This window comes from Phalacrocorax carbo, chromosome 2, assembly GCF_963921805.1.
Source record: "Phalacrocorax carbo chromosome 2, bPhaCar2.1, whole genome shotgun sequence".
Classification (NCBI taxonomy): Eukaryota; Metazoa; Chordata; class Aves; order Suliformes; family Phalacrocoracidae; genus Phalacrocorax; species Phalacrocorax carbo.
In genome coordinates, this window is record NC_087514.1 from 47,768,074 (window position 1) to 47,789,468 (window position 21,395).

Below are 21,395 nucleotides of genomic sequence, written 5' to 3' on the forward strand. Positions count from 1 at the left end.
AAAACAGGTAGGTAGATAAAGAAAGAATGCAATATATACCGTTTTAAAGTATAGTAAAATCTTCCCATTAACTTCTTTGAGAACATGATTAGTATCATTTAAATAATTCACTTTTGCTAGAGAACTGTTTTCCAAACGATAATAAATTTTGCATATGTCTACACTGCAAGAAGATCTCATCACTTCTTGCACAGACAAGTTATATTTAAATAATTTATCTCCAATACTGACGACAATAATGTTATCGTAGCAGCACATCAGGAAAAATATCTTAGATTAGTATTCTGCAAATGCCGTTAAGTACTCTGCAGGGAGATTTCTGCAACTGCAGCATAGATACTAGAAGAATCCAAGGTGCATGAACTACTGTTATATCTGGATTTAGAGTAGACATGAATTTGACAGGAAATTTTATGTGGCCTCGTTCACCTTTATTTAAAATGATGTGAGAATAGTGAAATGATTTTAATGTCATAATTTTGTCATTATTATACATGAAATAGGTGGGCAAGCATTGACATGTCCAGATGTTTATTTCCTTTAATGTTCGCTTAAATTGCTTGTGTAAGTCTTGTGCATATCTTCCACATCTCTTCTAAGTTTGTGTTACTTAGTTTACAGAGATTGAAAACAGTCTGAGGCCTCTAGATGATGACATCATCATAACTATGAGTTAGGAAAAAAAGAGGTGGGGTTGCTGTAGTACAAGTATTTCATTAATGCTCTTAAAAGTCAAAATTAGGCATATATACTGAAATGACTATACTACAAATATAGAGAGTTTAGATTTTACTTTTCTATATATGAATTTATTTATACCTCTGCTGGTAAGTTAAATATTACCATCAATGTGTCCATGTGACATGGAAGACCATACTGTTAAATCCATACTGTTAAATTCTTACCGTCCAAAACGTCCAAAACTGCTTTTGAGGAATGGTCCCTGACCCGTTCCAGTTCCTGAACTATGCTTGGAAACAGTTTGGGAATGGTCTGTGATTGTGGTAAAGTCCCTTACCGCAGGTTGTACCAGTAAGATTTAGTAACGGTTTAATGGTGTAGGTGATCAAGTTGCTGGGTCCAGAAAACTTCCTAGGCAGTGTTTAATTTACTGTTGTAGGCATAGCCCTAACGAAGAAAAAGCATGTGAAGATCAGATAGAATCTCTGCTGTAGTTCTGAGATAAAAAACAAAGTACAGCGGTTAAGAGTGAAAATAGAATTAACAATATTAAGTGTTATTTGCAAGCATTCTACAAAATTGAGTAATACTTAACATGTATGTACAAAAGCTGGGTTTTTTAGCAACTGTTTGGAGATGCATAATTTTTAGGAATTCAAAAACTTTGTAATTGTGTTAAAATGTTAAAAAGCATTCATCTCTATGCACACTAAGTAGATCCTCTTATGATACTAAATCTGGTGGCCTATTACACTTTTTGTTAGGGATCTGAAGAATTGAATAACATCTGAGATGTATAATGGAGTTTATGTTTTTCCTTTGCAGTATGGTTGTGTGTTTAATGAGAAGAAAATTCCATGGTAAGAATCGTACATACAAAATAATACAAAATAATGCATTTGTTTTAATGTCAGGTAATTATTTTATGCGATGTTAGTCTGGCTATAAAGTCTGCTTTGTGAACTGTAGAGTTTACCAAGTTCTTCTGTAACGCAGAATGCATCTAAAATAATCATTCTTAGTGTCTGCAGGATCTAGTTCCTTTGGAAGACCAAAAGTGTTTATGGAGTATTTCTCATATCTTTCCTACTCAGTGTTTAACTTTCAAAGATTCAAATGATCACAGGTCTCAGGAACCACCTAAGTGATTAATTTCTGTTGGTAAAAGCTGTTCAGTTATTGATACTTCTGAAGTTGTGTCAGTTGTACGTACCTAATATGTATCTTCAAGGTACCTAAATATGCATAAGGATCCTTATTTTAAGCTCTCGTTGCCTTAAGTTTTGGGTTGGAACCTTATGTATAAGGTTTCTGAACTTTTCTGCATACTTACGCTAATCTTTGTGAAGTTCTCTAAATACCATGTACAATTTTCTGAATTTGCAGACAGGGTGAAATTTACTCTCATTTCAGTTTAGCTAGACACAGAGAGAACACAACTAATTTAAAAGGGAGTAGGAAAAAAGTTTGAGTGGAGCAGCCATTTCTTCATCATATGCAGTAACAAGATGGAGAAAATAATTTTTTTTTTCATTTTTTTTTTCTTTCCTGGTTTTCCTATACTGCATACTGTTAAGATTCTTAGTAAATGCATGATTTCTGTGTTTTCAGTGCGGTTTACCAGCTACTTATGTTTAGTTCAAAAAACTTGTGTGACAAAATTGCCATGAATCATACTATAGTGTTTGCAACTATATATCTTTAGAGTTAGAGAGCAAGAGAGGATGCTTGTTAAAACCAAAACAGAACATAATTCCTAAATTAAAAATAACAAGTTGAAGAATGTTTGCACTGGAGATGTCTGGAATATATACAGAGTTGTTAAAGGTTATAAATCTCAAATGTAAATTTAAAATTTAATTTTAAAGCATAAAACTCATGCAGATTTTTTCTAAATTTTACATATTTGCTGCATGTATTTTGAAATACGCTAAAGAACTCAGACTTCTCCTAAGCCAGGATACACTTGTACTGTAGTGTATTTCAAAGCCAAGTACTCACAAAGTATGCAAAATAAGTCTGAATGTGTGACTTTACATTTTATTATTCATGATGCAGGCTACTTTATGATGTAGTTCTAGTTACAAAGATTAAAAAAGAATTTTGAAGAGGCGAATGTATCTCATACACTGAGCTTGTTGTCCTGGCTGTTTTGCTCAACAAACCCTGTGTTTCCCTGTGTATTTTTACTTCAAGTCAGATACACCCATTGAGTTATTTTGTCTTTGCCTGCTTATCCAACTCCTCTTCATCAAACTCCTGCTTCTGTATCTGATTTGATATCTCTTCCATCACCAGGGCCCAGTTTTCCTGTCCAATGTCTTTATTCCCTGTAATTTAGATGTATTTTCTGTTGATCTAAGAGGGAGGAGGCTTCAGTAATATTTCTTTTGGTCTGTTTTTGGCATAGGCTTTTTGTTTGTTATTTCTTAATGGAAAAGGAACTTTTTTGTGGAGTTCTTTCAAATATATACGTTCACATTAGGCATGTATGTGTGATGTAACACTGTGACTGCAGATTTCATCTTAGCTGCATATGAAGAGCCTATATGTGCTCTTTAAGCTGCACATGTGGGCTTAAGTGGATTCCTCCCCTTGTTCCCAACTCCAGTAGGCTAATGAGCCTCTTCAGTTCACATGCGGGCCGATTTGCTTGCGTTCTTCCTTGACTATTTGTGTTACTTCTTTCACCCTTTTACTTGCATGTTAGATTTGTCCTAATCTCATTTTAACAAAACCCCTGAACTCTGCTTTTGAGTCTCCCAGATTTCAAAAGCTTTTCTGTTGGAAACTGATTAAGCCTTGTGCCTTGATTGTTTTTCCTTTGTATATCTAAGAAATCTTTTTTCTTCATTGTTGACCCTCAAATGAAGACTTCCCTTAAACTGATAACACTGAAACTACATCTGATCTGCAGTGGCAATGTATCTGTGCCTGCAGAGAGACAGCACTAAATGCTTTTGCCACTTAGAAGAGTCTGGAAAGTATAGCACATATTGCTCCTGTATATTCAGAACTTGGAAAGAGTAACACTTTTCTATAACAGTTTGTCTTTGGCACGTCCTTGGGTATGAGGACAAAAATTGAAGATCTGTGTAAGTATAAGATGTAAAGAAATCTGTTTTTTGTATTTCTGTAAAGAAATATGGGAAAAGCACTTACATGGGAATTGTTCAATTAATAATTCTTCTGTATGACCTGCAGTGTTTTTTAACAATTATTCCATTGAACTAGCCAGCATTTAGATGTATAAGATTCAAGAAAGGAAACTTTGACTTAGTAGAAGTAATATTTTTGTAACAATGCTAATTCAAATTCACTCTAAAATTTTTTAGTGACAGTGTTTTTTATCTACAGGATAACAAAACAGGTCAGTGCTGAATCTATTGAAGATATCTCATTATCATTATCCACTAAGTTGGATTTTAAAGAAGCTGATGTACCTTGTGAAGGTAAAACTATTTCATAGTACTCAGTCTGAGTGGTAAAAGTTACTTATGCTCATTTAATATATGCTTTGCATTTGTAATAATAGTTGCTTGTTGCCTGCTCTGTCTTATGTAAATGATGTGAGTATCGTTTGAAATGTGTGTATCATCTGTCAAGCTGAAAGACACATACATGTTAAATGTTACATTAAGTACTATTAAATAATCCTGTTTGTACAAAGATAATTTACATTTATGTATTTAGATTCATACTGTATCTTAACCCATCTAGGATTTGAACCAGCTAAACTGGTTATGTTGGTTGTTGGAAATTCTAGCTTTTGGGTTTTTTTTTCCATTTAGTTTCCATGGAACAAATAACTGCATCGCTGTACAGGGTATTCATAACATACTCCCAGCGTAGAGTTCTGTTTCTTACAGTTTGCATCCTTACTCAGATTATATATTTTTTGAATTGTTTCAAATATTAAAGAGATTGTGTGCAATTTTTTTAAGCCAGTGTGCAGCCTTTTAAGTACTACTAGCCTGAGGTGATCCTGTCTGTAGTAAATTGTGTGATAAAATTTCTGCTGATGGCAGTGAAGCCAAAATTTCACTCCAGATTTTAAGTAGTTGTCCTCCTTTACAATGCTTGCAGTTTTTAATCAAAATAATTTAGGGAACTATTGACTGTGGAATCAAAATGGAAATATCTTGGACTCTGTAGCATATATAATTCCCATTTTTTATTGATCAGGACAATGGATGACCTCAAAGAATCTCTTATTGAAACAAATCACTTTGGCATTTTTGATAGCCAAATTTTGCAGAATTAAATGGTGATGATTCACATGTATCATAAGTAAAATAGTGCTGTTGAGACGTTACACCAAATATTTTTAGAACTCCAAAAACTTTAATGAAGTAATTGATACTTACTTAGGGACATAAAATGAAATAAATATTCTTTAAAAATTTGAGATGATTGGGAATGGGTACTATTCTTTGCTTGATGAGTAATTACCCAATGAGGCATAGATGAAAAATTTTTACCATCTATATTAATACATTTTTGTTGCACTCTGCATTGGAAATAAGCTGGAGGAAAATGCTATAGAATGTGAAAGTTCTGTTTGTAACCAGTTGCGCATGCTTTGTTGTGAAGAGGCTTTATATTGAGAAAGAAGCTGGAATAAGAGTGTATATTTAAGCCTTCAAAAAAAAATTACAATGTATTTTTAGATGCAGCAGTGTACCCAATTGTACTTACTGTGATACATGTGAACAGGCCAACTTTGTGTTGAGAACAAAGCTTGAATAAAGGGCATGTCATTAAGCTTTCATAAAAATATTTTTAATGTATTTTTAAAGATGACAAGACATTAACCTTGAAGCAGGAAGCAGAAGCTTTGCTATTGGAAGTTACTGAGCTAATTAAGCGGCTGGAGGCTGATCGTGAGGAAGCAGAAAAAGCTTTGGAGTTGGAGAAACAGCGAAGGAAAAAGCTTGGCATGAAAATTGATTGTATGTCACTTTGGAGGCTTCAGCAGTTCCCTGCAGCCGTTCAAGAAGGTATTGGTATTGAAACTAAGAATATTTGTTATTTTTTCGGTCAGTTCATTAAAAGAATAAGAATTATGGTATGACTGGAGTTGGGTTTACTGTAATAGGGGTACAGTATTTGCTCTTCTGAATTGGTATGTTTGAATATGTATCTGGAAAAAAGATAGGGAAAGGACTATGGAATGTTCAGCATTTTTGGAGAAATAGTGTAAGAGTAGACAGAACACTCAAGATGATAATAAATACTCAGTTTGGGGCAAGAAATGAGAAGCTGAAACAGAATTATAAAATCATGCATTTGAGTTAAACCGCAGATTAAACTACAAAAAATTTTATTTGTTTTGAGAGAAATTAAACTGTGATAAACTTGAATAAAGTACTTATATATTTAGTAGGAATTGTTTGACAGAACCATTGGCAGGTCTCCTTGATATCCAAGATTCCAAGGATGTTTATTATTACCTTTCGTGATGAACTGGCATCTGCACAATAGAATTAAAGAAAAAAGAAAAATAAAGCAGCTACTTAGCAGCTGTTTGCTCTTTGTCTTCTGACTCACGGTCAGAAGCAGGTACCATCTCAACCTAGACTTACAGAAAAGTCATGTAATTTGTAACAGTAGGTCCCTGAACGTAAAATCACAGTTTTTACTCTAGTACATATTCTGGTGCACATCATCCTGAGATCTTCGACAAATACCTCACAATTCAGAGTGTGGTGACAGTACAAGAATCTTCCATAACTATGTTTACTGGTGAGTAAACACTGAGTGAAAATCAGTGTACAAGGGAGGCATGCCAGGAGTTGTTTAGTCCCAAATGCTTTTTTCCCTCTCTCTCTCTCAATCTCTCTCTCTTTCTTTCCTCCCGCCTCCCATGAAGGCAAAATGTCAAATAGTGCCAACCCCTAACAATATATGAGCACAGTGTATGCTTGCTTGTTTGTTTATTTTAGCCAATGGCTAACTCTTGACTTGGAAAATAGAAACCCGTGTTAAGGTGTTACCAGTTTGCAGAGTTTGCTTTCCTTAAAAGCAATTGCCTCTGAAGGACAATTTATGATGCCCTGAAAACAGAGGATGAGATTGAGTAAAGAATCAGAATCAAAATTCATTGATAGGTTAGAAACTGCTTTCAGGAGAAAATCCTGTGGCAACAGAAAGGTCAGTTTTACAGAAGCAAAGAACTGCAGGAAGAGAAGGTTGATAACATCATCTTCATTCTTCAGCATCATCTTCATTCTTCAGCACAGTAGTTCAGGATTTGAGCTGCAGAGATGTTACTTTATGTACTTACCTACAGTGATGCTGCTGTAAACCATTTTTTTGCATGGTGCTATACATTCCCGTTGCTTTTACTTTACTGTTACCATTCCCTATAAATATCAAAAGTTTGGAATAGTGGAATATAATTAACACATTTTCAATTCTGTTAGTATATGAAATGATACAGTATTTATGGAAAAAAAAGGCAAAATAAACGGGTATGAAGTTTGGTTGTGAAAATTAATCAACTCTTCTCCCTTGATTTTTCAGCGGGGTATGTCAATATGATGTTGTGTCCTTGGAGTAAATTTCTAATTTTCAGGATTATAACTTTTCATAGTGCTATCTAGAAGACAAAAGTTATGCTAAAATGGAATTGGGGATAAAGGGAGAAGACTCTCAGGGATGTTACGATTATCCCTAATCTAAGTATTACAAACCCAAGAGATTCGTAATTAAGAGTTTGCATGACCCATTTAGAGTAGACACTGAATCCTGTTATTTCTTCAGACTTCCCTTGATTTCCATTATTGCTTGCTCCTGCCGCATCTCTGTCCTGTATCACACTCAGGTAATTGCAGTGACATAACCTATCTTCAGAAATTACCCTTTCTGAAATATAACAAAAATTCAATGTAAAACACATTTTATGCATCTTAATGTTAGTTATCACTTTGTATGATGTAGAAAAGCCAGTATCTCATACAATGTCTCTCTAACTTTCAGTAGCAATGAAATAAGAATTTTGTAAATTTGTGATTTATGCCTTGTTAACACAGCAAAATTTATCGACTGTTAAGGGATTGCATTGAATATTCCACAGCTACTTCTCAGAGCTAGAGCCTTTTTTTCTCCTCACTGAAGTGTGTTTCTCTCTCTGCAATTTATGGCAAAGTTTACTGCTCTTGAGACATTTTCTGATTTTTTTTTCTCATCTGATAATCTTACTTTACTTTCCCTAGTTTCATACCAGTAATTTTTCCATCAGCTGCTGGACACCATCTCTAATAAGCTTTTTTCTTCTGAGCAGAATAAAATATATGTTGTTATTCAGCAGCCAGTGGTCTAGTCACGTATTTTCTTGTAAAGACCCATAGGAAATTTATGCCAAAGTCAGAAAAGTAAATGCAGCAAACTGATCTAAGACTGACATATTTCATGAATATGTTTTGTTTGTTGGCTTTGAGTTTGTATCTTTAGTTTAGCTCTCTTGAAGCCACTTTTAGTTCAGGAAGTGTCCCTGAACTGAAAACAGTTGGCATATTAAGAGGATGTGGGATTTATACTTGCCCTGTTCTTCCTCTGCATCCACATATATCTGTTGCTGGAGACTAGGAAGCTCAGTAAAGCTGTTCTGATCTTATAATAGCCTCCTCTAGATATGCCTTAAGGGTAGATGTTTTAATATCCTTCAATAAAAACAAATCTACCCCTCACTTTGAAGACTTGCTTGAATTACCAGTTAGGATTATTAAATACGAGTTCAAAAACAGTTCCACTGCTAATGCGATATTTGGTGTCTTTTGTAACTGATGTCCTCTTTTGGCCTTCACAGTAGTTTACAGCAAAATTTTGCAACTCTTAGTGTTATGACAACTTATTTCCTAATTTCAGTAGGTACTTACGGTGTCACTCAGATTCTCAGATTTTGTGATGCTAATTACCTTTTTAACAGAATATGAAATGTGTGTTCAAGATACCTTGGAGCTACAATGGCATTTTGATTGTAAAAGCCGTCAGCTGCGACAGGTGCAAAACCAAATACTTAAGACAGAAACAGTCAACAGAAAGATTCAGGAGGATATAGACTTCATGAAGAAACACAGCCCTCTGCTGGAAGAAAAGCTGAATCTAGAGGGTGAAGCTGTGAAGGATGTGTTACTGGCTTATGAAAAGGTAAATGCAAACAAATGAGGATTCTTTTAGAACCTTTCCACCTCATAGGCACATACCTTTCTAGAGAAGAGCGGTCTTTTGGAAGTACCAAAGTCTGTTTTAGGTTTTGTACACAAAGACTGCGAATTGTGTGTCCATACGGCTACACAGAGGCACTCAGTGCAGACAGAACCTGGGAAGGAGGATGATGTCTCTTACGCATATGTGGACTGTAATTCTCACTTCGTAAGTTGATTTCATGTGGGACTTTTCATGGGAAAGGTAGAAGGTACATATCTGATATATGCATAGATCTTTCTCAGATTTCTTACAGACATCAGTGTTTGTTCCAGAATGTGGAGATGTTGGAAGCTGTCAAAAAAACGTTTGTAAGATTTAATTATTCTTAAGTGCTGATGTACGTTTTTCCTATTTTATTTGTTGACAGTATTTATTGATAATATGTTGATAATAATTTCTTATTTGTTGATAACAAATGCCTAATGTGGATGTCAGGCTGAATAATCAATGTGTAGTAAAGTAGCTTAAAGCTGATGACTAAAAAGGGAGGGATACTGTGCTACTTCAGGTACAGATTTTAGTACTAGTTATTGTGCTTACTGTATATTTTCTATAGTAACTTTTAAATACTATATAAACACTATACTGTATAAATACAAATACTACTATTTCTGTTGTAACTTTAATACAGAGATTAATCTCTCTTTCAAGGTACTTACAGTCTAAAAATGGGTTTTGTTTGTAGATGATTCTTAATAAGTATTGTTTATTTTAATTTGTTTTATTTTTAACTTCTCAAATTTTGAGGACTCAACAGATGTCAAAATACTTCTAAAATTAAAAAGACTTAATTGCCTATTACTCTAATAATATGAGAATTATGAATTAGTTCTGACCTATGAAGTAGCTCACAGTTCAATTAGTGTTTGAGAGATGTTCAAATACTGGTAATTAAAAATCAAGTTGGTTATTTTATTTTGTATCCTTTTTTCTTGTTAATGTGGTAGAATATATTGTATGCAGTTAAAATATTGAGGTGTGCTAAAATACAACTCAGGAAGTAGACTTAAAATATTTTTTTTCTAAAGACTCTCTTAAATAAATAGGTTTTTTCAGAGGGTTTTTTTCCCTTTCTTTCTAAAAAGTGACACTACATATCATAAGAAGATAGATTTGGTGTTACTGTAACTTATATTTGATTTCAACAAATTTTCTAATTGTCAAATAAAATATTTATGACTTTTATTGTGCTCTAATTTATATGCTGTTTGTTACTTAGTTTTGTTTTTTCCTCCCATGGCCTTAAAAAAGCAGCTGAGACATCATTTTCTTTGCAATTAAAACAATCTATTTAATTTTCAATCTCTAGCTTTTAATATCCAGAGAAGTAGTTTGAGCAGTGAAGTGCTAGACTGTAATAAAGATTTTATATCATGTTATTTGTTTATATTTGTAATATTTTAAAAAGCAGATACAGTAGACGTGCATACCTCTGAGTGTCCCAGTACTACTTGTACCATTGAAAACAGTGTTCATTGCCTTCATTGTCTCAGGCCCCTCTTTTACATAGGTGGCTGCCGGTCTTGCACATCCTGTAGGAGATGTGTAAGTAATGATTCTGTCAGGTTGCTGGGCAAATCCTCAGCGGCTTTTTTTGACATGATTTCTTTCTTTCTGCTCCAGAGGTCACTATCTTCCCATGGAAGGTAGCCACCTTTTCACAATAACTTCGGTTTTGTTAACAGAGTGAAATCCCTCTTGCTAACGTTTATGTTATGCCATTTTACAACACACATTCTGTTGTCTTTTGCTAGGATTGTATCTATTGCAGATCATGCAGAGTTAAAGTTCACAAAGTACTACTTCAACTTTAAACTTCAATTTTTAAACTGCAAAGAATCAGACCAATCTTGAAATTATTTTTTATTTTAAACATGTTTTTATATAACGCTTTTTAGAAAACTTGTTTTATTTTCTTAGACATCAAAAATATATAATGATGTTTGTTGTGAACTCATGGAAATCCAAAAGACAATGAAAAGAATTGATGAAGAATCTGAAAAGAAGATAAAATCTATGTATGAGAAAATTAAATATGCTGAGACGCTACTGAGTCAATACAAGTAAGAACTATTCAATACGGTATTATAATGTCCTGTATTTTCATAGTGACAGTCAAACTGTAGAAAATCAGCTTTTAGAAATAATTTTAAGTTCTGATTTTTGTAAAATTAAAATTGATAGAATTATACATAAAAGAAGTGTTTGCCTTGTTTGTCTTAGCTTGCATTAGCAGAATAAGAAGGGATGATGTCCAGAAATATACCAAAATGGAAAGGTCCATGAATTGACTCCTAAAGCATGCCATGCTTTACTTGCCTATGAATTTTTAATCCCTTTGACAGAACTTTTTGCTATCATTCTTATAGACTGCACAGATTACTTCCTTTGAACAGCTGCACTTATCATAGCACCATAGTTATGTTATAACTTCATTTTGAACTTGCATATTAACCAGAACAATTCTGGCCAACAAAACATACTTTTGAGCTTATCGTAATACCTTTTCTTTCTGTTTGTTTTTGTGTTTTTCTTTTTTAGCAAACAAACAAAATCACTGTAACTTTATTGGACTGCAAGGTAGCTTCTGTATGGCAATGACTTACGTTGCAGTTTCCTCACTGTAACCTCTTGTCAGGCTATTAACTCCTGAGTTATCAAGTAGAGCTATAGTAACAGTAGAACACCGCTATTGGCCAGTCACTGACAAGTAATCTCTCCTTTCTGTCACTAAACATACAGACAGAGAGTCAGCACCAAGAATAACTATGCCAAAGAACAAGAATGCTAACTACTTTCATGTTTGGTACGAAATTGCACTTGACTTTGCTGCATATGCATATGGCTAGTTGCCAGGTTTTATTTGGCAGAGCAGAAAGTGACACAGTGGCTCTTTTTCACTTGTGATGTGGAAAGCTTACAGGCATAATTGAAAGACATCAGTAAATTTTTGAGGTAACTTTACTGGCAGTAACAGATGTTTCCATAGCTCAGCCATGTGACAGCAACTCTTCTTCACATATAAGGTATTTCAGAAACTGTGTGTGGCAATTATGGAGTATATGTGTTTTATAGTAAGTCATCAAATTTGGTCCATCCTATTCATTCAGCACTACCTAGATTCACTAGGAATTTATATGCCAGTTCCATAATTCATGTTGTGCTATGTACAACTGAGTTGGGACAGCATGCGCTCTGTTGGTATTCTGGAGAGTTGGTATTAGAGAGTGCCTGATGTACAGTAGTGGCTGTAAACCTGTCTTGTTCACTGATGCTTCATTCAAGGCAGCAAGACTAATGCTAATGGTTGAAATGTACATGTAAACTCGTGTCCTCAGTAACCTCATTTCAGCAGGTGTTAATTTCCCATCCAGCAAAACTATTGCCAAGGACTGTCCCATCTAACTCCCATTCCCTGTTTCTTTTCAAGGATGATTCTCATCAGAATTCATGATAGAGTTGGCCTCATTAGTTTACCTAAGAGCAGTAAAGGAGCAATTACAGAGCTGAAGAGAAGTTTCTAGTTACAGAATTTCTTAGTTTTTAACGAAATGAGGGCTTTAGAAGGATGTCTGTTATCTAAAGATACATGTATCATCACAAGTTAGTGCCGTTTCTCTTCTACAATCATTCTGTCTCTTCAGAATTGATCCATTCAGCTCGCTGGAAGTACTGTGAACACAGACTACTCCCTGATCGTTTTCAGAGGAGGATTATGTTTATTGGACTAACAGTGGAATTTAGTCTTTGCAAAGTTCCCGGCAGTAGCGTTAGGTCCCTCAAAGAGATGGGCCATCTGTGTCTGCTAGATACCTAGGTGATTCTAGAATGCTGTGACAGTCTTTCCCTATGCTTCCAAATATGACTGTGAACTACAGGAGCTACTCTTCACACCAGCACAGATGTAGTATTTGCAAGAGCTGTTATTCAGTTCTACTCAGTGAAAGCCCGTTTGCCAAAGATGGTTCTCATCTGTACCTATCTAAGAATCTGATGCTACATGTCAGCCTGTCTTTGTCAAGAAAACATAAAACTCTAGAAATTGTTATTAGCAGAAATAAACAGATTTTGCATGTTTACAGGCCAGCAGCACCCTGCCAGACTTTCTAAAAAGGCAGAAAGTAAGTAGTTATGAATAGCTTATTGTTGTGGCTTAAACTCAGTAGGCAGCTAAGCTCCAAACAGCTGCTTGCTCACTGCCCCTGAGCAGGATGGGTTGGAGAATCGGAAGGGTAAAAGTGAGAAAGCTTGTGGGTTGAGATAAGAACAGTTTAATAGGTAAAGCAAAAGCTGCGCATGCAAGCAAAGCAAGAAATTAATTCACTACTTCCCATGGGCAGGCAGGTGTTTGGCCATCTCCAGGAAAGCAGGGCTCTATCACGCTACGCAGTTGCTTGGGAAGACAAAAGCCATCACTTCAAATGAATGACCCCCTTCCTCCTTCCTCTCTGCTTTTATTGCTGAGCATGATGCCATATGTTATGGGACATCCCTTTGGTCAGTTGGGGTCAGCTGTCCCAGCTGTGTCCCCTCCCAGCGTCTTGTGCACCCCCAGCCCACTCACTGGTGGGGTGGGGGGAGAAGCAGAAAAAGCCTTGACTCTGTGTAAGCACGGCTCAGCAGGAACAAAAACGTCCCTGAATTGTCAACACTATTTTCAGCACAAATCCAAAACACAGCCCCATACTAGCTACTGGGAAGAAAATTACCTCTATCCCAGGTAAAACCAGTATACTTATACACAAGACCATTGTAATTAGTGCATTCTGTCAGAGAAATATCTTCTGTAGGCTTGTCTGCCATGGAGGCCAACACTGAATCCTCAGATAACTAAGTATTTGTCTGAGCTTAGGGTACTGCAAGTGACCTTTTTATTTTATGTACCAAATAAGAAGCATTGGTGTATTTTTTAACCTATATGTAACTTTTTTAGTAATATATGATAGAATAAAACAAGGCACACCCTAGACTTTGGGAGTAAGGTATTTTGGTGCCCTCTGTGAAGGGACCCACTCTCAGAGGAACATAAAGAAGAGGTCATAGCTCTATAGATGTTTTCTGTTGGGTTTAGATTTTTTTTTCACTTCTTTGTTCAACAAATAATTGGAATTGGTAAATGTGATTGTTTTGCTTACCTTTTATGGTGCTCAGTAGGCTGCACCTGATTAAAATAATGGGGGTTGGTTGTATCATTTCTAGTTTCTTTAGATTATAAACATCTTGGCAATTTTATTTCAAAAACTGGTTAGTGCTCAGGAACTTTAAACACCTTTTTCAGTCCCGCAGAAGGAGTACTTACTGCCTGCCTCAGAATCTTGCAAGTTGTTAAGCCTGCAGCACAAAGTAACACTGGCTGCAAAACAGCACTCTTACAGTGTATTTAGGGGTAGATAACAACCTCAGGAAATCTTTACTTTGGCTAATATGACTGGTGCTTTTGATGTCTGCACTCATAAAGGGTCTGTGTACTTGTAATAAAATCCCAACTGTCTATGTCTCAGTCAGGATGAATCAGTGTAGGACAAAAAAATGTATTTTCCTGTAAGATGGGTAGTTTAGCAATACTAGAGAAATATGTGTCTCTGACTTGTTTCTTTCATCAGCATGTCTGACTTTCTCCTTTTTTTATTCTAACCTTCACAGTGAATTTCTTGGTCTTGTTTTTCTTGAGCTCAGGATAATTTTGACACTGTATTAAAGGTATTTATGCTAATTATATTCTCTTACATCTAACATTAAAAATATTCAGAGTCAACATGTTTATGTTTAGTTAACTAAAGCTTAACTTTTTTTCATTTCAGAGCCTAGTTTGCAATCTGGAAAGAATATTAGTATATGAAAATAAAAATTGTAATCAGAAATGTAGCTAAACCCCAAGTATTTTATTATACAAAACCTGAGACCAGAATTGTGTAATACCAACACTTGTCAAAGCTGGAGTGACTTCTGGCAATTACCATGTGATTCTCCAATTAAAGTCTTTACAAGTGTCTAAACAAAGGAAGAGGTGTGTGAAGAGTGGGAGCTAATACTTACTTTTGATGGACATGAGCCTGTGAATGCAAGCTTCACAATGTCTTCCAGTGTTTGGAATTTTAATTATAGCTTAAATATGTATATAGAGATGATCTGATCAAATGCTCGTTAGCTCCTCCGTGGGTTCCAGCTGAGAGAAATCAGACAGCATGGACTCTGATTCTGTAACTGGTAAAGTTAATTGCAAACCACATGTCGATTTTAATTATGGGAAAGATCAGGTCCTGACTAAGAAGTTTACCAAAATTATAGTGTGATTTATTACTAAGTATTCAGATAATCTGCATATCGGTTTAGTGTTTCACTGGCCTATTTAGTGTTCTGTCAACTTGCCTGAATTACTAGCTGCTGGCAAGAATTGTTAGCAATGGTTATAGTGATCCATTGCTGGAGGTGATTTTAATTTTATCGTGTAATACTAGAATAAATAATGCTAAAGGTATATGATTTCACTTCTCTTTTTTTTTTTTTTTTTTTTTTTTAAATATTCCAGCAGAGACCTGCTATTAAACTTTATTCCTTGTCAATTCATATTTGCGAAGTGTGGTCAGCAGTGATTTGTTGTTCATCTCTTGTAGGCAAATTACTGTAGTCTGGGAGTCTAAGCCTTAAGATGCATATGATGATAAATATTGCTGTGTATTGTGATCCTTCTTCACTATGCTATATCCTCTGTGACTTTGGATTTTAACTTTGTTCCTTCTTCCAGTCTGTTTTCTAAAGGAATTTACATTATTTTCCATGTGCTTTCAAAAGACTTCTGTATTTTATGACCTTTTCAGGATGTCCTCTGACTCCTTTTCACTTCTGTGATATACTTTTCTGAAATGGGTTGAAAGGTAATGCAACCAATATTCCAAATTAAGCCATGTCAATGACTTTAACAGGGACATCTTACTCTCATTTTTATTCTAATGTTTTGCATCCAATTTCTTACTTAATCGAACACCCTCTTAGCTTCTTTAACTGTGCTAAGTGTTGAGTAGACTTTCTGAATGTTTCTGGAAATACATACATGTCTTCCTCAATTTCATACAGTTAATTCAGAATTTTAAGGTGTACTGATTGCTTAATCTCTCTGATTTTACACTTCTTTGAGTTTGGACATTAAATGGTGCATGCTGTCATGTTGTCCAGTTACAAGTTCAAGTTTGTCTTGAAATTTTTCTTAGTTTCTTAGTTCTTTTTGGCCTTGCCTATTGTAATCACATTATATGCAGGCTTTTAATTTTACTACTTCTTGCCCTTTCAGATAATTTGTAAATATATCAAAGCAATAGATATAGGATTTTGAGATACCATGCTGTTGACCTATTCCTTCAATGGAAATTGATTGTTTAATTTTATTTCTGCATTTTTACATTAGTATTAGAATTTTTTATCTTGCCTTCTGACTACTTCACTTTTCAATACTCTATGCAGGATTTTGTTTGGTTCGCTTTAGAATTCTGTCACTGTGTCAGAGCTGTTGGCTTGCTTAGCAGTTGTAGGTCAGTGTGGGCAGTTTTCCTGTTTTGTTCTTGTTTTTGTAGTCTTGGTGGAAATCAAGCTTTTGAGTTTGTTTCATGTGCAAGAAAGAAAATATGGTGTTTTCCTGTAACAAGCCTTTGTTCTGAGGTGCATTAAAATTGCTTTACAGGAACTCTGTTCTTTTGAAACAAGTCATAATATAATTAAGATCCTGTGATAATGGCAGTAGGTAACTAATACTGGAAGTTCATTATCATCTACACTGATAGAAATATACCATTTATGTTTTCTGTTTCACCTAGTTAAGTGATTTCTTATTCATACCACATGACAGTGATGTAGACTGTTGCACACCTTGCAACCTGTTTTGTTTGTTGAATGTAAAGTAAACTAAAAATCCTAATGATCCAAGTGTTTAGGAATAGCAGCATGTATGGGAAACAGTCAAGGAGAAGACTTTTTTCTACCCCTCAGCGAAGAAATTTTTTTTTTTTTTTTTTTTTTTGCCTACTGTATCTTTTTTTTCCCACCAGTCATTTGCTAGACTGGTAATTAAAGTCATACTTAGAGAGAAAGTCAACCCTTCAGCTGCCATCTGAGGAGGTCTAGAATAACATGTGGTATTGATAGGTGTGAGAAAGACAGATTTGTTGTGGCACAGACTTGAAAGACTGTTCTGCAGTTGATACCCTTTTCTTTATGTTCAGTGCCATCAGTGAGAAAGGGATGAAGACTGCATGAAATTCAAAATGCTGAGGCTGGGATACATCACAAGCACAGTCTGTTATTTTACAGATATTTGCTGTGGCTGGTACTACTGTATTTTTCCATGAGATTGTACTCAGAAAGTTGTAGCTGATAGGTAATATGAGAAGAAAATTACAGTCTATGCCTGTTATGTGTCTGTCATTAGAATAATTCTAAGTATCGTTTTTGTGTTTCTTTAATGGGTGGTGGGACCTAAGAAAGTAGAGGTCTTCAAAGTGTTAGGTTTCACAGTCATCTTATGTATATTCTGTGACATTTGGAACGTGACTTTGCAAAAAAGCTTTTATCCATCACTAGATGGAAATCTTGGAAGCAAATAAAGGAAGAGTGCCTATCAAATAATCTTGTAGGAATGGCTCTTGAATTAGTGATGAAGTCTCTTCATTATTGTTTTCTGTTGTTTTACTGTGTTTAAGTATGCAAAACTTGTTCAGGTTTTATCTGGGTTGTAATGCAGTAGATATCTCTAAAATTCAACTACTCTTGGTCTTACTGTTCTGCTGCGGTGGATTTATTTTGCCATTTAAGGCACACTTTGGAATATGTTGTTGACCAAGATGGTTTTCTGGGGAACATGGGGGAAACTCTTCTTTTCTGCCTGCTGAAACAACAACAAAAATAATGGACAAGCACCAGCAGTCCTTATAAAATTTTAATCTGATGTCCCTCTATTTCTTCTGCCTTTCACCAAATCAATTCTCATACATGGCTGGAACAGAAGGCCTATGCAGAGTCTATAACGGGGCCAAACAGTATCTTGTGGCAGTGTTTTCCTGATGATTGTTGCAGTTATTATTATCTCTTTCTGTAATTATGGCTAGTTTTCCTTCTCATAATGCTGATGAATCTGCTATTCAGAGTGAAAGTGAAGTCCTTATCCCCTCCTTTGACCTTGTCTGCTGTCTGCAAGTTCCTTTTTAAATGAGGAATTGATGTCAGTAAAAAATTTTCTTCACTAATGACATTTGTCCACAAGTTCGCAGTACAGTGGACTGATTAAGTGAAGGTGGCTCTGAACTAGATTCAACCACTAGCAGAGAAAGAAGTTGACACCTATTTTGTTTAATTAACATGTGAGGTATGAAACAGTGTCTTGCGCTTAACTACACCAATACCTGTTCAGAGGTCCAATTAGAAGTTGTAACGTTGGCAGGCTGTTTAAGTGCAAGTGAACTGGTAGCATGTGCAGCTTTGATATATGGCTGAAATTGCATGAGCCTGCCAGGGTAGATATTTTGAAATTCTCTCATGCATACCTGTTCAAGAAATGTAGTAGAGAATCAAAATAAATCTTTACTAATTCAGATCTGCTTTACATTTTCCTGTATGGAGAGGGACTACCTTGGAATATTTCCAAATAGATGGATTCACTTTGTGTGTATTTCTATTAGGAATGAGTTAAAGCATTCTGAATTTATTTGGACCGAATACTGTATGAAGTTAAAAGAAACAGAGGAGAAGATTATAAAGGATGAAAAACACCTTGAGGAGTTAGTGAACCAAAAAGCAGAAATCCAGGAAGATGCAAAATGTTGGAACAGCAAAGTGAGTCTTGAATATTTATAAACGAGCAAGTAAATGAGTATCTTTTATTGAAAAGTACACGAATGCCTGAATATTTTGTATGTTTAAGAGTTAAGGTCCTCTGTAAAAGTAAAAATACAAATACTGATTTAAAAATAAAAAGTGGTAGATTCTATAGAACTCTCATGTTAATTCTTCTGTTGTAGTACTATTTTTCAGCTTTATTATTTAAAAATATCATAATAATCTTACATTCTTTTAAGTGACCTGGGTATTTTTAGTTGTTGAATGCACATCTGCTTAATACTACAAATCTTTTTAAATCATCTGGAAGAAAGTGTTCATTTAGTGGAACAGCATACGCGTCCTCTTGATTTAGTAGATTTTTTTTGACCTGAGATGGCACATGATGCACTCTTACAGCATGCAGAGTGATAACCCTATTTTGCTTAAAATTCCACTGTTTTCTACTATATTTGTCTAGCATTCATTTTAAAATCTTATTGTACTCAGCAGTTTAAACTCTGGAGTTCCTCACCCTGTCTGACTAGGAATTTTCAATTAATTGACAGCTCCATATGTGGAACAAGTACAAAATGCCTAAACCAAGATTTAGATGCCCGCAACAGAACTTGTTATTTTTTTATATGTATGTGTATGTATATATGTGTAAATAAAGTATAAAAATAATTATCTTGTAATTGCCCAGTACTGTTGTGGTTTGTGCATCTAGATAGCTAGGTCCTGCTAAGGATCCAGTGGAATCCAGAATCTAGGTGGCATATTTCTGAGAAGCTGAATCTACCAAGCATGTCCAGAACTTAAAAAAACCCAAAGCTCTCCCACTGCAAAAGTAAAGATGCAGTCATATTAGGTAGCAACTAATGGGCGTGTTCTTGCTGCTTGTTTCCAAACATGTATTACAGTTTTCTTCCTGTTATTGGCACCAGCAATTGCTACCAACTGATAACTAGAAAACCACTATTTGCGAATAGAACCAATACTTATTAGTAAACCTTTTTTAAATTTTTTTTTGCCACTTCCTGGATTTGTTTCCAGCTGGGTTTGCCTGACCTGATATACTTCAGCAATTACTATGTGGGTATTAAGACAAGTGAAAGAGAGATATGTGGAATAGGGATAAGGTGGAACATGGAACTGCTCCATTTGGTGACCACCTTTGGTTTGATTAGTTCATGCTAAAGCTGAGCCAGAGTTAGGTTTAGCATAGAGCGGTTCTGTTATTGTCAATTTCCTTCCAAAACGTGACTAAACCAACTAACTGAATAAATCTTTACAAATAATAGTGGATTTTCAGAAAGCTCAGAGTGATTCTTCTGACCATCATAGATATGTTAGTGGGACAATGGACTAATTTTGGGAATCGGGAAAATATTGGGATTACTTAAGTGACTTTAGTGGGGTTTGAATTGGATCTAAATTGTAACATGACAATTGTCACATACTTCAACAAGTTTGAAGATAGAATTAGTGATGTGAAAAAATATTTTTCTGCATTTTATTTTCCTGGCTTTTTTTCCTTGTTTTAATTCATGCTGGTGTTACAACTTTTGACACTCTAAGGACAACTCTTGAGTTTTCTTTTTTCCATGTTACCCAGATTTGCATTACAAAAGGTATTTATATGCGTTAAATCAACTTTCTTTATCTATGTGGGCTTTGCTCTTCAAAGATTAGAAGAAACCTTTCTTATAAAATTAATCACATACTTAACTATTCCTCCTTTATTCTTTTGTCTTCATTAATTACCTGGAGAGTATGGCAGTGTTTCAGGTGATTCCTGTCAAAATGTTTGCTCTAAAAACATTGAAAGAAGAAAAAATATTCTGAATCATGTTTTTTCCATGTACTAGCAGTTTAAAAACTGGGACATTTTGCTAGTACTTAATAAAAAAATCCAGGGTTTTTTTTCCGTGTAGATGTAACCAATTTCTTTGTCTTTCTCACACTTCCCCTGAACTGTATTTCATGTAATATTTTACATATTGAAAGACACAAAAATTTGCTTATTTATCTCCTTTTCTGGATTAGTGAAGGTGTTTCTTTGCAGTTTTTCCTCTGTCGTGGTTCAGCCCCAGTTGGCAACTAAACACCACGCAGCCGCTTGCTCACTCCCTGCACCCCTGTGGGATGGGGAAGAGAATCGGAAGAGCAAAAGCAAAAAACCCAAAACTTGTGGGTTGAGATAAGAACAGTTTAATAATTTAAATAAAATAGTAATGATAATGCTAATATAATGAAAAGGGAGAAAGGGAAAAAACCAACCACAAACGATACAACCGCTCACCACCCGCTGACTGATGCTGCCAGTCCCTGAGCCGCGATTGCCGCCCCCTTCCCCCAGCCAGCTCCTCCCAGGTAACACACTGGGCATGACATTACATGATATGGAATATCCCTTTGGCCAGTTTGAATCCGCTCTCTTAGCTGTGCCCCCTCCCCTCCCGGCTTCTTGTGCACCCGGCAGAGCATGGGAAGCTGGAAAAGTCCTTGACTAGTACAAGCGCTACCCAGCAACAACCAAAACATCAGTGTGTAATCAACATTGTTTTCATACTAAGTCCAAAGCACAGCACTGTGCCAGCTGCAGTGAAGAAACTTAACTCTATCCCAGCTAAAACCATGACATCCTAGCAGATCATGTTTTATAATCCTTAACCATTCCGGTTAGGACCTTCAGCCCC

General features: G+C 35.4%; 1 protein-coding gene across 3 annotated transcripts in view; it reads left to right on the forward strand.

The window, feature by feature from the left end:
- Positions 1–21,395, forward strand: part of CCDC178 (coiled-coil domain containing 178) — a 195,308-nt gene that overhangs the window by 14,511 nt on the left and 159,402 nt on the right. For all 3 annotated transcript variants that reach the window (XM_064442784.1, XM_064442785.1, XM_064442783.1), the window contains 6 exons: positions 1,507–1,541; positions 4,039–4,133; positions 5,481–5,681; positions 8,612–8,832; positions 10,813–10,955; positions 18,558–18,711. In XM_064442784.1, the coding sequence (XP_064298854.1) occupies positions 1,507–1,541; positions 4,039–4,133; positions 5,481–5,681; positions 8,612–8,832; positions 10,813–10,955; positions 18,558–18,711 (849 nt within the window). The remainder of the gene's footprint in view (positions 1–1,506; positions 1,542–4,038; positions 4,134–5,480; positions 5,682–8,611; positions 8,833–10,812; positions 10,956–18,557; positions 18,712–21,395) is intronic.